At 41.8% G+C, this 16,391-nt stretch overlaps 1 protein-coding gene across 1 annotated transcript in view; it reads right to left on the bottom strand.

The window, feature by feature from the left end:
• Positions 1-16,391, bottom strand: part of adgrb3 (adhesion G protein-coupled receptor B3) — an 868,080-nt gene that overhangs the window by 420,170 nt on the left and 431,519 nt on the right. The window contains exon 9 of the mRNA XM_039737721.1: positions 10,734-10,840. Within this exon, the coding sequence (XP_039593655.1) occupies positions 10,734-10,840 (107 nt within the window). The remainder of the gene's footprint in view (positions 1-10,733; positions 10,841-16,391) is intronic.

Here is a 16,391-nt window from a genome sequence, read left to right as displayed (position 1 = left end):
AAAAAGCAGAAATTTTCCATAGACACAAGTGGCCAGACCCTCCTGCTTTGACACTTGAACTTTGGCATTCAATTAATCAACGGTGAGATTAGAACATGAGAACAATCTGAACGAGAACGGGCCACTCAGCCCCACAAAGCTCGCCAGTCCTACTCACTTAATTCTCCTAAATAACATCAAGTCACGTTTTGAAAATCCCTAAAGTCCTCCTGTCCACCACACTATGTAGTCACTCATTCAAAATGTCTGTGGTTCTCTGTGTGAAGAAAAATTTTTCAAATGTTTGTGTGAAATTTCCCCGTAACAAGTTTCCAGCTGTGTCCCCGTGTTCTTGATGAACTAATTTTAAAGTCAGCGTCTCGACCCACTGGACTAATAATCTTCATCATTTTAAACACTTCAGTCAGGTCTCCTCTTCATCTCCTTAAGGCTCAGCACTTTTAATCTTTCCTCCTAACTCATCCCCTGTAGCCCTGGACTCAGCCGAGTTGCTCTTCTCTGTACCTTTTCTTGTGCTGTTATGTCCTTTTTCTGGCCTGGAGACCAAAACGGCACACAGAACTCCAGATGAGGCCTCACCAGTGTGTTATAAAGCTTGAGCAGAACCTCCAGTGACTTGTACTCCACACATCAAGGCGCTATATAACCTGACAGTCTGTTAGCCTTCTTACTGGCTTCTGAACACTGTCACACATGGCAGTTGATCGTGTCTAGTCCACTTCGACTACTAAGTCCTTCTCATAAGACGTACTTTCGATTTTCAGACCACCCATATTGTATTCAAGCCTCACATGTTTACTTCCTACATGTAAAAATGTACATTTAATGACATCAAGGCGCTATATAACCTGACATTCTGCTGGCCTTCTTAATGGCTTCTGAGCACTAGTGACAAGCCCACTACGACTCCTAAATCCTTCTCATAAGGTGGACTTTTAGGGTTTCAGAGACTTGTGTATTCAAGCCTCAAAATTTTACTTCTTATGTGTAATACTTTCCATTTACTGACATCAAGGCGCTATATAACCTGACAGTCTGTTAGCCTTCTTAATGGCTGCTCATCACTGTCTGGCAGTCGATAGCTTAGAGTCCACAACGACTCCCAAATCCTAAATGGACTTTCAATTTTCAGATCTCCCATTGCATATTCAAATCTCACATTTTTACTTCCTATGTGTAATTCTTTTACTGACATTAAATTTCATCTGCCACATATCTGCCCAAGCCTGTATGCTATCCAAGTCCTTCTGTGATGATATAACAGATTCCAGATTATCTGCTAATCCACCTGTCTTGGTATCATCTACAAACTTAACCATCTTGTTACTTATATTTCTATCTAAATCATTTATAAATATTAAAAATAGCAGCAGCCTCGGCACTGCCCCCTGCTGGTCACCACTGTTAACGTCACCCAATTCTGATGAGGTTCCTCACACCATCACCCTCTGCTTCCTATGTCTGAGCCAATTCTGCTTCCATCTACACACCGCACCCTGAACTCCCACTTAAAGTCACCGTCACAATCCACTGCACTAATTCCCTTTATAATCTTAAACACTTCAGTCAGGTCTCCTCTTCATCTCATTAAGGCTCAGCTCTTTTAAACTTTCCTCCTAACTCATCCCCTGTAGCCCTGAATCAGCCTAGTCGCTCTTCTCTGGACCTTCTCTTGTGCTGTTATGTCGTTTTTGTAGCCTGGAGACCCAAACTGCACACAGGACTCCAGATGAGGCCTCACCAGTGTGTTATAAAGCTTGAGGAGAACCTCCTGTGACTTGTACTCCACACATCAAGGCGCTATATAACCTGACAGTCTGTTAGCCTTCTTACTGGCTTCTGAACACTGTCACACATGGCAGTTGATCGTGTCAAGTCCACTTCGACTACTAAGTCCTTCTCATAAGACGTACTTTCGATTTTCAGACCACCCTTATTGTATTCAAGCCTCACATGTTTACTTCCTACATGTAAAAATGTACATTTAATGACATCAAGGCGCTATATAACCTGACATTCTGCTGGCCTTCTTAATGGCTTCTGAGCACTAGTGACAAGCCCACTACGACTCCTAAATCCTTCTCAAAAGGTGGACTTTTAGGGTTTCAGACCTCCCATTGTGTATTCAAGCCTCACATTTTTCTTTTTTCCTATGTGTTATATTTCCATTTACTGACATCAAGGCGCTATATAACCTGACAATCTGTTAGCCTTCTTAATAGCTTCTGAACACTATCTGGAAGTCGATAGCTTAGAGTCCACTATGACTCCTAAATCCTTCTCATAGACGTACTCTCGATTTTCAGACCTCCCATTGTGTATTCTAACCTCACATTTTTACTTCCTATGTGTAATTCTTTACAGTTACTGACATTAAACTTCATCTGCCACAAATCTGCCGAAGCCTGTTTGCTGCCAAAGTCCAAGTATTAATTTAACAGATTCTCAATTATCTGCCTATCCACTCATAAGGGGAACCTTCAATTTTCAGACCTCCCATTGTGTATTCAAGTCTCACATGTTTACTTCCTACATGTAAAAATGTACATTTACTGACATCAAGGTGCTATATAACCTGACATTCTGCTTGCCTTCTTAATGGCTTCTGAACACTAGTGACAAGCCCACTGCAACTCCTAAATCCTTCTCAAAAGGGGAACCTTCAATTTTCAGACCTCCCATTGTGTATTCAAACCTCACATTTTTACTTCCTATGTGTAATACTATATCATGTATCTATCCTTTAAAATTACATCCCCAGTGTGTCCCTTTAAAACGGACGTCTCCTCGGTTTATCCCCCAAACAAGACCTTGCAGCTGTGGAGGCACCTCACCGACAGTTCAACCAACCTTCTCCACCAGGTTCAGGTCCCTTGCAGCCCATGGTCCCCAGCTGGACACCACACCATACCCCCTTGCTTCTAGGTTGTGACCCCTGCAGGGCACCAAGCCGAGTCTCCGACTCCCGCTGCCAGGCTTGTGTCACATGTGGTCCACGGCTCCCCCACAGGGTGCCTCACCAAGCCTTTCCATTACCCTTGCAGCTGCCACTCCCTTTCTCCCGGACTTACGCAGCGAGTTTCTCCATTGAGAAGAGCGTCAGTGAGCCTCTCAGCTGGAATGGCCTTCTTCAGCCCCTGAGCGTCGGCTCCACACCCCTAAGGGGCTTCCTCGCACATCAGCTCTCTCCATGTCCTGCCTTCATCTCTCCGTCTCCTTCTTTCTCTTTCTGTTCTTTCATCTGTCTCCCCTAATATACCTCCATGTGTGCAGTGTGTCAATTGCAGATCATGGAAATCCAACGGAGCTATCGAGACAGACGACACCCTCACGTGCAGGCCTGCCCCGTCTCAATCACCCTGCCAGCCAACCCACAGCCATGCGGACACACACACCCATGGAGTCCGAGCCCACTATGTAATTATTCATTTAACGTAAATCGGACCTCTACTGCTTAGCCGTGGATCAACTATGCCACAGAAACGTCCAACGGGACAACCGCCACTAATGCGGGTGTTGTGGCAGAGTGGTCAGCTCAAAGCCTCTCCTTGGAAGCCTGCTTGGAGTTTGCAAAGACTCTCATTGTGTCTCATACTGTATAACTGTGATTAGCATCATATCTGGAGGAAAGCGGGCACTGCAATGGTGGCACATGGTGGTGGCAGCATCATGCCGTCTAATTGGGACTGGGAGACGACTGTAGTTAGGACTGAAGGAAAGCTGAAGAGAGCAAAGTAGAGTGACATCCTTAATGGAGGATGAAGAGTGCTCTGGACGTCAGACCAGGCTGAAGTTTCACCAGCCAACAAGACGAAGGCCCCCATGCACAAAGCAAAGATAACACGGTGGTGGTTTAGGGACAACTCTAGGAATGTCCTTGAGGGTCCCAGCCAGAGCCTGGACCCTAAACCCGGTCAAACATCTCTGGAGAGACCCGACAATAACTGTCCATCCAACCTAACAGAACTTGAGAGGATTGGCAGAAAAGAATGGCAGGAGATCTCCAAAAATCCAGGTGTGAAAAGCTTGTCGCATGACATCTAAGAAGACTCCAGGCTGGAATTACAGCCAAAGGGGCTTCAACTACAGTTAAGTATGGATGAACAGGTCTGACTAACTGTGTCAGTGGGATATTTCAGTTCTTTATTTTTAATAAAATTTGCAAAACAAATTCGAAAATCCTGTTTTCACTTTGACATCATGGGGTACTGAGTGTGGCTTCATGAGAGACAAAAATGAATTTAACTCTGTGAGGGCTGAATATTGTTTCCAAAAACACACAGTTTTCTGAAAAGCACACAAAGTAATTGTTTCATACAGAAATCAACATAAAATGTCTGTTACTGCGTGCTGTGGCCACCAGTTCGCAGTCTCTTGTGGCTCAGGTCTCTCACGGGTGGCATGATGGCTGGCAGGAATGTGCACCAAGTTGGCTGCCATGCTGTCTACACGTGGTGGGAAGACAGGGGTGGCAGAGGTGGTCACAGTCATAATGGAACGCAATGTGGTTTGTACCTCTAGTCATTGTAAGTGGTGGTCCTCCCAGGCAAATGTTGCCATAGGTGCATCAGCTACACGAAGTGTTCAGCACCACGATCGGCTAGGGACCAATCAGCTGTTGACCGATCAGCCATGGACCAATCAGCTGTTGACTGATCAGCTGGGGACCAATCAGCTGTTGACCAATTAGCTGGGGACTAATCAACCGATGCTGGTACCTCACATTTGTTTTCGATCACTTGCATCAAAATTAGATACTGACAAGTCAAACCCCAATTCAGCGATAACATGCAAAACGTCGTCCACAGAGTATTTTGCTTTGCGTATTCACTTCGATCTCTCGCCATATGTCGATGCCATTTTTGCCACGCGAGTGCAGAGAGTCTATGTCAAACCAACAAAGCAAACTTTCCTTCTAGCAAAGAGAGTCAAACTAAAGTGTAACGGCAGGTTTGGTGACCATTTACAGCTGATCACCAACCTCAACACCTCCACTTGACAAAAGTCAACATCCACCCTGAAAGAGTAAAGCGATTTCAGGACGTCGCTGCAACAAAGCAAAACGCAAAAAAAAAGATGAATCCATTGTAACAGTGGCATTACGCTCCATAGCCATACAGAATCACAGAGTGTCCACCATGTATAAGAGTCTGCACAAAACAGCCGCTCCTGCAATGCCAGTTGTACAGCTCACTCCCGAATCCCATCATTCAGTTCACAGGTCAAAGTCTGAAGGCACGAATGAACTCGGAAAGGGTCTGGCCCTTTAAATTGAGATTAAAGATATATGAATTCATTGACATGGCTACTGTGGAATGCCAATGTGCACCGTGCAGTGCAGTCTAGTGCCATGCTGCTGTCCATTGGCAGTGTAGCATTGAACACAGGGCGTGCTACCCCCTCAAGTAAGATAAACCCACCTGAGAGGGATGACCCGGCAACCCAGCTGGTGTGGACTTCAGTCCTTTACCTGGTCAGGAGACCTTGATAACAGAAGGTCAGGGAGGGAATGATGTTACAGCTATAGAGTCGCTGGCATCCTAACAACCACTGAGTGGCGCACAGGGCGGACTTGGGAACAGCAAAGGACCGTACAGTGACGACTACCAGCTACGGGCAGAGTGTACCTCTGTACACTGGGTGGCAGCAGCTCCATTATGGACACCTGCAGGGCAGCATCGATGTTGTGGTCCCATTGGCAAGCCATGTCACGTTCTGTGGGAGCTGTCAGACAGTAATAATTCGGGACCACTGTAGTCCTGCCTATCTATCTATCTATCTATCTATCTATCTATCTATCTATCTATCTATCTATCTATCTATCTATCTATCTATCTATCTATCTATCTATCTATCTATCTATCTATTATATAGTGCCTTTTCTATCTGCAGTGGTGTGAAAAACTATTTGCCCCCTTCCTGATTTCTTATTCTTTTGCATGTTTGTCACACAAAATGTTTCTGATCATCAAACACATTTAACCATTAGTCAAATATAACACAAGTAAACACAAAATGCAGTTTTTAAATGATGGTTTTTATTATTTAGGGAGAAAAAAATTCAAACCTACATGGCCCTTTGTGAAAAAGTAATTGCCCTCTGAACCTAATAACTGGTTTGGGCCACCCTTAGCAGCAATAACTGCAATCAAGCGTTTGCGATAACTTGCAATGAGTCTTTTACAGCGCTCTGGAGGAATTTTGGCCCACTCATCTTTGCAGAATTGTTGTAATTCAGCTTTATTTGAGGGTTTTCTAGCATGAACCACCTTTTTAAGGTCATGCCATAGCATCTCAATTGGATTCAGGTCAGGACTTTGACTAGGCCACTCCAAAGTCTTCATTTTGTTTTTCTTCAGCCATTCAGAGGTGGATTTGCTGGTGTGTTTTGGGTCATTGTCCTGTTGCAGCACCCAAGATCGCTTCAGCTTGAGTTGACGAACAGATGGCGGACTTTCTCCTTCAGGTTTTTTGGTAGACAGTAGAATTCATGGTTCCATCTATCACAGCAAGCCTTCCAGGTCCTGAAGCAGCAAAACAACCCCAGACCATCACACTACCACCACCATATTTTACTGTTGGTATGATGTTCTTTTCTGAAATGCTGTGTTCCTTTTACGCCAGATGTAACGGGACATTTGCCTTCCAAAAGTTCAACTTTTGTCTCATCAGTCCACAAGGTATTTTCCCAAAAGTCTTGGCAATCATTGAGATGTTTCTTAGCAAAATTGAGACGAGCCCTAATGTTCTTTTGCTTAACAGTGGTTTGCGTCTTGGAAATCTGCCATGCAGGCCGTTTTGCCCAGTCTCTTTCTTATGGTGGAGTCGTGAACACTGACCTTAATTGAGGCAAGTGAGGCCTGCAGTTCTTTAGACGTTGTCCTGGGGTCTTTTGTGACCTCTCGGATGAGTCATCTCTGCGCTCTTGGGGTAATTTTGGTCGGCTGGCCACTCCTGGGAAGGTTCACCACTGTTCCATGTTTTTGCCATTTGTGGATAATGGCTCTCACTGTGGTTCGCTGGAGTCCCAAAGCTTTAGAAATGGCTTTATAACCTTTACCAGACTGATAGATCTCAATTACTTCTGTTCTCATTTGTTCCTGAATTTCTTTGGATCTTGGCATGATGTCTAGCTTTTGAGGTGCTTTTGGTCTACTTCTCTGTGTCAGGCAGCTCCTATTTAAGTGATTTCTTGATTGAAACAGGTGTGGCAGTAATCAGGCCTGGGGTGGCTACGGAAATTGAACTCAGGTGTGATACACCACAGTTAGGTTATTTTTAACAAGGGGCAATTACTTTTTCACACAGGGCCATGTAGGTTTGGATTTTTTTCTCCCTAAATAATAAAAACCATCATTTAAAAACTGCATTTTGTGTTTACTTGTGTTATATTTGACTAATGGTTAAATGTGTTTGATGATCAGAAACATTTTGTGTGACAAACATGCAAAAGAATAAGAAATCAGGAAGGGGCAAATAGTTTTTCACACCACTGTATCTATCTATCTTTCTATCTATCTATCTATCTATCTATCTATCTATCTATCTATCTATCTATCTATCTATCTATCTATCTTATAGTGCCTTTTCTATCTATCTATCTATCTATCTATCTATCTATCTATCTATCTTATAGTGCCTTTTCTATCTATCTATCTATCTATCTATCTATCTATCTATCTTATAGTGCCTTTTCTATCTATCTATCTATCTATCTATCTATCTATCTATCTATCTATCTATCTATCTATCTATCTATCTATCTATCATATAGTGCCTTTTCTATCTATCTATCTATCTATCTATCATATAGTGCCTTATCTATCTATCTATCTATCTATCTATCTAATCCTGTTACTACACTAAATTAAAATAGCCAGTTGGTTGCACGTTTATGTCCCTTCGTTTATTCAACATTTGTCACACTCTTGCCTTATGCCCTGTGCTTTAGCACCCCCTGCCACCCTGGTCTGAATTAAACGAGTTAGAAAATAACATGGCCTGACATTTGTAAAAGCATAAATGCTTGCGATGCGCCATCTGTTGAAATGAAAAATTCAGTGCATTTTATTATATTACGTAATACTTTTTTGGACTCAAGGGGAAGATAACATTTTACAGAAGCTCCCAAATATAAATAAGTATCATAAGAATAAACAACATTAAAAACACACACCTAAACATTTGGTTTGGAAAACAACATTTATTTCTACAGCACTGCAGCATCTACTCACTGCAGCATGTATATTTATAACATTGGCTTCACTTTTCACACCTACATTTTGTGGTTTGTTTCAGTTATGAAGTCAGTTCCAAAAAAAAAAAAAAACTTCATTTTCCATATTTGGACTTTTTGAGACCCTAATACCAATGCAGCTTTAAACTGATCAGGCTCATTAATCATCCGAATTCGACTGCAAAGGGAAGAAGAATTTAACATTTAACAGAAGGCGTGTAGCCATTAGTTCAGTCAGCAACTGAAGAGCTGTCTGCACAGCTCAATACTTTTCTAATTCTCTCACTGCTATCAATTAATTGATCAATTCTTCCTTCACTTCCTATTGACATAGAAGGCAACGTCAGGTTGGCATCTTGGCTGGGATGGATGGCGTTTCCTTACACTGCCAGGAGGCCATTATAACATAAGGACAGCAGGACACGGCCACCCTGAGACATATGTTCTGTTCCACTTCATGGGGACCCACGCACTGCTGTTGTGCAAAGTGTCCATTAAAAGTCGATAGTTAGCTTGTGGTACATAAATTTGAGTTTCAAACAGCTAAGAAATATTCAGTGTAATGTGGAGGACAGGACAGGTACTGTGTGCTGTGGAGAGGGGCAAACAGGTGCAGAACTGGGAATGAAGGGAAAGCATTGGTGTGTATCAGCAACATGTTCTTATTAATGTGCAGAGTAGGAGGAGCGTAAGGGGGGAGTAGTGGTGGTCTGATGTAGGCCTCATCTGCTTATTCTGGAATTTGGTTTTTGTCATTGATTGTTTATATTGATATGTTGATATTTTCTCTTTTATTGTTCAGAAAAAAGGTTATTTTAAAAATAAAAATATCTATCTACAGTAATATATATTATTTTCATTAAATACTATATTGTGTGTTCCATATCTACAGTATCTATCTACTGACAAGGGCAACGGCCCACAGGATTATTATGAGCCCAACATGCCCAGAGATGGGAATGCAGTGCAGATAAACAAACAGAAAATAATGAACGTCACCTACCACGCCTGATTTACAACCGACTTTGCTGCTAATTCACGAAAAGAATTGAAATTTTATCCTCTGAAAGACACTGATCATTGGCAATACACGATATTTAAGATTGTAGGTAATTACTGTAGCTTGACCTTTAGGTTGACCCGTGGTGATGAGAAGCTGTTGTCCAATCGGGAAGTGCGGAACACTGAAACGGCGCTAAAACCGATAGATGGGAAAGGATCACATGACGTGCCAATTGCAGCCGCATGAATTCTAAGGTCATGTGACGCATCAATGCCAAAAAGTGAACAAATCAAGAAATAACCGAAAAATTCAACATTTACAAATTTAGTATTTCCGGAAAACTAAATAAATATTACGGAAATCTGAAAACAAACACATTCATTTCTGTAATAATTTAACAAACAACAACAGCAGAAAATACTACAAGACATTTGACTCACCGAAAGACATTAAAAAATGACATCAACACTTATTATAAGACAATGTTAGCATTTAGAAGCAGTTATTTCTGGAAATATCCCCAAATATGACCTACTTGCATATTTTTAATATTATGCCTTATTTCACACAAATAGAATAATCTGGAAACAAATTCATCCATTTCTGTAATAATTTAACAAATACCAATAACAGAAAATACAACCACAAGATATTTGACTTTCCTAAGCACATTATATAGTGCCTTTCATATCTGACTATCTATCCATCTATCTGTCTTGCCTACTATACTAAAATAAATATCTATCTATCTATCTGTCTATCTATTTTGCCTACTATACTAAAATTAATATCTGTTTGTCTATCTATCTGTCTGTCGTGCCTAAAATTAATATCTGTCTGTCTAAAAGTTTAGGTTAACATTTACGAGCAGTTTTTTCAAAAAAAATCCCCAAATATGACCTACTTGCTTATTTTTAATATTACGCCTTATTTCACAAGTAGAATAATCTGGAAACAAATTCATCCATTTCTGTAATAATTTAACAAATACCAACAGCAGAAAATACAACCACAAGATATTTGACTTTCCTAAGCACATTATATAGTGCCTTTCATATCTATCTATCTATCTATCTATCTATCTATCTATCTATCTATCTATCTATCTATCTAGCATATAGTGCCTTTCATATCTATCTATCTATCTATCTATCTATCTATCTATCTTGCCTACTATACTAAAATTATCTATCTATCTATCTATCTATCTATCTATCTATCTATCTATCTATCTATCTATCTATCTATCTTGCCTACTATACTAAAATGAATATCTATCTATCTGTCTTGCCTACTATACTAAAATTAATATCTGTCTGTCTAAAAGTTTAGGTTAGCATTTACAAGCAGTTATTTCAGGAAAAATCCCCAAATATGACCTACTTGCTTATTTTTAATATTACACCTTATTTCATACAAGTGGAAAAATCTGGAAACAAACAAACGTTCACTTGAGAAACAACCTAAAAGCAATGAAGCTGACTTTGCACCTACTGAATGCTGCAAGTGTCTGAATTCATTGGTGATGCATCTGGCGTAGCTTGGTTGCTCCCAGTAGGCCAATCCGTGGATGTCCAGGGAGCAGCGTCTACTCGTGTTGCCTGGCAAGCAAAAAGACAAAAAGAAATTTGATCAGAGAGACGAGCGACTTTATCAAGGCACACATGCTTTGCACCCTGCTGTTACTGGGAAGAAATGCAACATTTCAGTGTTGAAATTCAGTTGCATTTCAATCAATAACTGTGCTTAGACAAAAAGGCTCAAACTGCTGAATTTTGAGATTAAAAACGACTTTGAGACATTTGAAATTTTCCAACACCTACATGTTCAGAAAAGTGTTACTGATCTCATGGCAGGTCATTTTCTAACCTGCTTTATCCAGATCAGGGACATGGATTTTTTTGACCCTATCCCAGCTAGCATAGGGTGCAACGGAGGAACAAACCCTGGAACTCACAGGGCCAACACACACACACCAGGCCCAATTTAGCATTGCCAGTCCACCTAACATGCTTCTAATTGGACTGTGGGTGGAAACCCAGACCACCACGAGGAAACCCACCCAGACACGGAGAGAACATGCCAACTCCACACAGGGAGGTCCTGTGATGTGAAACCCTGGTCTCTTTACTGCCAGGCAGCAGTGCCACCACTGCGCCACCATTCCACCCAAAATGACATTACTTTTGTGACAAATTAAATGGATAGCAAGTGCTATGTAGTGTTAAAGAGACATTTTAGTGTAGTTGTAGGGTCATAAAGAAAAGGCTTTGGAGGGTCATTTGCTCTTTAAAGACTTTAACAAAAGTATATTATTTAAAAAGGGTGGCACGGTGGCGCAGTGGGTAGCGCTGCTGCCTCGCAGTTAGGAGACCTGGGTGTTTGCTTCCCGGGTCCTCCCTGTGTGGAGTTTGCATGTTCTCCTTGTGTTTGCGTGGGTTTCCTCCCACAGTCCAAAGACATGCAGGTCAGGTGCATTGGTGACCCTAAATTGTCCCTAGTGTGTGCTTGGTGTGTGTGTGTGTGGCTGGCGCCCTGCCCGGGGTTTGTTTCCTGCCTTGCGCCCTGAGTTGGCTGGGATTGGCTCCAGCAGATCCCCGTGACCCTGTAGTTAGGATATAGTGGGTTGGATATAAGGATGCATGTATAGAGGTGAAAGGTGCTATATAATAGATAGATAGATAGATAGATAGATAGATAGATAGATAGATAGATAGATAGATAGATAGATAGATAGATAGATAGATATGAAAGGCACTATATATGATAGATAGATAAAATGTACTATATGGCAGATAGATGTGAAAGGCACTATATGATAGATAGATATGAATGGCACTATGCCTTGCGCCCTGTGTTGGCTGGGATTGGCTCCAGCAGACCCCCTGTGACCCTGTAGTTAGGATATAGCGGGTTGAATAATGGATGGATGGATATTATTTAAAAATTTGAACAGCAATCTAATTTTGCAATATCATTGTTTTCTCTATTTTTGTGTGAACTGTTTAACTTTGAACTTTATTAAAATGAAGATGTTTTATCTGTGGAATCATTTCAACGTGTCAAGCTTTATTTGCCAGAATCCCATGGAGCAAACTGAAACTGCAGAACTTTGGTCATTTTGAGTAAACCCAGCTACAGCTGTCATCGGGTATGACGTTCAATGGCTCTCCAATAAAACACAAACCAACTACCCCTTTAATTTGAATTAAAAGCCGGTGAGAAAAGGTGTGTTTTCAGTCTGGATTTAAAAAAACGCTCCGATGAAGTGCCGATGTGATCTTCAGCGGCAGGTTGTCACAGGAGAGTCCAGCTGCAGGCAAGGCAGTCTGAAGCACCAGACCGATTCAGCGACATTAGACATGCTGAGGCCCATACGATGACGCCCCTATCATCGGCCTCAAGTTGGCTCCGCCCACTTCCCAAGAGCCACTCCCCCGTGTATTGCATGCTCGTCATATCGATTTCAATTCCTTTTAGTTCCTGCTTCGGTTATTTTTTTCATAAGTCGACGTAACATTTTTGCATGTGTCCTTGCGTTCAGTCAGTTCAAGTGCAGTTGGCTCAATGATTTACAGAATTTCATCAATGGCGTCACTTGCACCTTGTACATATAATAATAGATTGTTGTCGTCGTTTTTTTTTTTAATAGTTTTTACAGTTCATTGACAGTGTGCAAAATGATCAGTACTGCAGTAATTGTGACGCTCTTTGCATGAAAAAAATATGGGCTCCATTAAAAATTTCATTTTCTCTTGGTGAATCGTGACATTTCCTTAAAAAGTGCAGCAAAATAAAGTATTTGGCGTCAGGGCCGGATTAAGACGAAATTGGGCCTGATGCCGCAGCACAAATAAAGGCCTATTTTTTTCTCGGCATTGGCACATTCGACACTCACTGTACGCGCGCACTCGGACCGACCAAGGAGCCTTAATTGCTTGCGACGCCACCAGCCAGCCTTTATTGAATATTAATAATAATAATGACGTAGAATCGTAACAACTCGAGATTAACATCAAACTATGTAACATCCATCCATCCATTATCCAACCCACTGAATCCGAACACAGGGTCACAGGGGTCTGCTGGAGCCAATCCTAGCCAGCACAGGGCACAAGGCAGGAACCAATGACCGGGCAGGGTGCCAACCCACTGCAGAACTACAGTATGTAACATCAACATTCAATAGAAATTGTGTGAAAAGTGCACTTAATGCAGAAAACCTAACAATGAAATACACACAATTTCGCAATTCTCTTACGAAACAGAGTAAGAAAAAATGAATTTGCAGAGACATTGGATCAAAGTGACTCAGTTCAGGCTCTTGAGGGTACAAATTTGTCCACGATTTAAATTTCATAATAGACCAGAATCCTGTCGAGGATTTTAAAAATTCTAAACATCCATGCCAGGCCACGGGCCGACTTTTAGTTTTAACTTTACAGATAACCATTTAAATAGCCATCGATTTTTACTGTACAACTAACTTTCAAGGTGAAAAATTGACTACGTGGCACTTACCGAACAAGAATAAAGTGGCAAGAATCCCCAAGATATTTAAAAAAACGCAGCTAAATTACTAAGTAAACTGTTTAACGTAAAATTGATAGCATTAACTTGAAATCTTCGGTTAACAATAAACACAACGATGTTATAGTTACGTCACAGCGCAAAGAACAATAGTAACCGTATAATAAGTAACGCTGTGTCTAGGCGTCCGAAAGTCGGACTTCAAATTTCATTCTAAGAATTATTTTGAGGTTAATATAGCAAAGGAAAACTTTTCAGCTTCCGGAAAATTCTCGTCTGTTTTCATCTGGGCCAATTTCAGGAATGGGCCTAATGCTGCAGCGTCAATAGCACCCGCCTTAATCCAGCTCTGTTTGGTGTCCAGGGATGCATTAACCCCCCTCAAGTATGTGGCAGTTTAAGGGTTAAAAGACGTGAGATGTTTCTAGCAGAGAGCGTAACCAGTTAAGGATCTGCGCTGGTATCCCAAAGGTTGCTGGTTCGAATCCCAGTCACTGCCAAAAGAGATCCTACTCTGCTGGGCCCTTGAGCAAGGCCCTTAACCTGTAATTGCTCCAGGGACGCTGTACAATGGCTGACCCTGCGCTCTGACCCCAAGGGGTATGTGAAAACTAACAAATTCCTAATACAAGAAATAGTCGAAGGTGAAATAAAGAACAAAAAAAAAAAAACAAATGAAAACATCTCATTCCCCTATTTTCTTGTTCTTCTCCATATCTCTCACGTTCATCTTCTATGTACGTGACAACTTTCAACTATCCTGTAAACACCAGAAGAGGCCCCTGAGCAAAGACACTTAACCTGCACTTACTCTGTCCTGGGGAGGACGTTAATCTGCATCCAGCCCTACAAGCCGGTCCTCCGTCTTACAGGGAGAACTTGGGGCTTGGCTGGTGGCAGCCACCGTAAAAAACATCTCACACTGTTCCAGTGTGGTGCTGAGGTGTCACCCGCTGCGCTCGGGTGCAAATCCGGGTGGTTCGGTGTGTGGTGGGATACGGCAACGTGCTCACAACCTCCTCCTGCACACAAGTGACCAGAAACAGAACAGTGACCCCCTGCTCAGTAATCAAGTGTGCTGATGACACTATGGTGGTAGGACGCATGTCTGAGGGAGGATGAAAGCCATTATTTCTACCAATTGGACTGTTTAGTAAATCACTGAAATAAGAACTCTCTTATTCTAAATGTCAAAAAGACAAAAATAATAATATTTGACTTGTCTGGGTCAGGGTAGCTAAGTGGTTCACAGCACACCAGGACCTTAACTCACAGGATGAAGTTAGCAAATTAATGTGGCACATACAGAGCCTACGCTTACTGACTCTGAGATAGAGACGGACAGACAGACGGTATATTCTGATGTGAAGGACCAGGGGCCTCATGCATAACGCCACGGGTAGAATTCACACTATAACATGGTGTAAGCACAAAGCAGAAATGTGCATGGACATCATAAACTTCATCTTAAAATCGTTTAAATTACTAGTTTCTCAAATCCCATCGTAGCTAAAGTAGCACGTTAAATGCTTTGTTTTGTATTTGATCTTCTATGTGCTCTAGAAAGAGTTCTAAGTGTTCCTTAGAAGGTTGGCGTCCTTCAACATCTGCAATAAGACGCTGCAGATGTTCTACCAGACAGGTGTGGCGAGCGCCCTCTTCTACGCGGTGGTGTGCTGAGGAGGCAGCATAAAGATGAAGGACGCCTCACGCCTGGAAAAACTGGTGAGGAACGCAAGCTCTATTGTAGGCACGGAGCTGGGCAGTTTGACATCCGTGGCAGAGCGACGGGCACTGAGCAGGCTCCTGTCAATCATGAAGAATCCACTGCATCCACTGAACAGGATCATCTCCAGACAGAGGAGCAGCTTCAGCCACAGACTGCTGTCACCGTCCTGCTCCACTGACAGACTGAGGAGACCCCACACTATGTGACTCTTCAATTCCACCCGGGGGGGTAAACGTTAACATTATACAAAGTTATTGTCTGTCTGTTATACCTCCATTGTTATCACTCTTTAATTTAATATTGTTCTTTATCAGTATGCTGCTGCTGGAGTATGGGAATTTCCCCTTGGGATTAAATAAAGTATCTATCTATCTATCTATCTATCTATCATGTCTATGCCTTCTATCATCTATCTATCTATCTATCTATCTATCTATCTATCTATCGATCTATCTATCTATCATATAATGTCTTTCAGATCTATCTATCTATCTATCTATCTATCTATCTATCTATCTATCATATAATGCCTTTCGGATCTATCTATCTATCTATCTATCTATCTATCTATCTAGCTAGCTAGCTAGCTAGCTATCTCTATGTGTGTGCGAATCACTACGTGCTTCTGGGTTTTCTCTTCCTCCGACAGGACACAGAATCCATTACATTTGTGATACTACAGCTCTCTGAATATTTAAAATACTGTGGTGTATACGTGATATCATTTTCATGATGATAGGAGTTAAAGCGTGTTATTAAACATGGGAACACGGTGGCGCAGTGATTGTTCATATCTCACACAAGATGCTTGTGCATCCTTCGATGAAATACTTTCTGAAAACCCCTGACCTAGCGAAGCAGAGGATTCACGTTATCTCTAACAACTCGTCATC

Source organism: Polypterus senegalus, chromosome 16 (assembly GCF_016835505.1).
Source record: "Polypterus senegalus isolate Bchr_013 chromosome 16, ASM1683550v1, whole genome shotgun sequence".
Lineage (NCBI taxonomy): Eukaryota > Metazoa > Chordata > Cladistia > Polypteriformes > Polypteridae > Polypterus > Polypterus senegalus.
The sequence above is the reverse complement of the archived record's forward strand: the minus strand, read 5'-3'. Positions and strand labels throughout refer to the sequence as shown.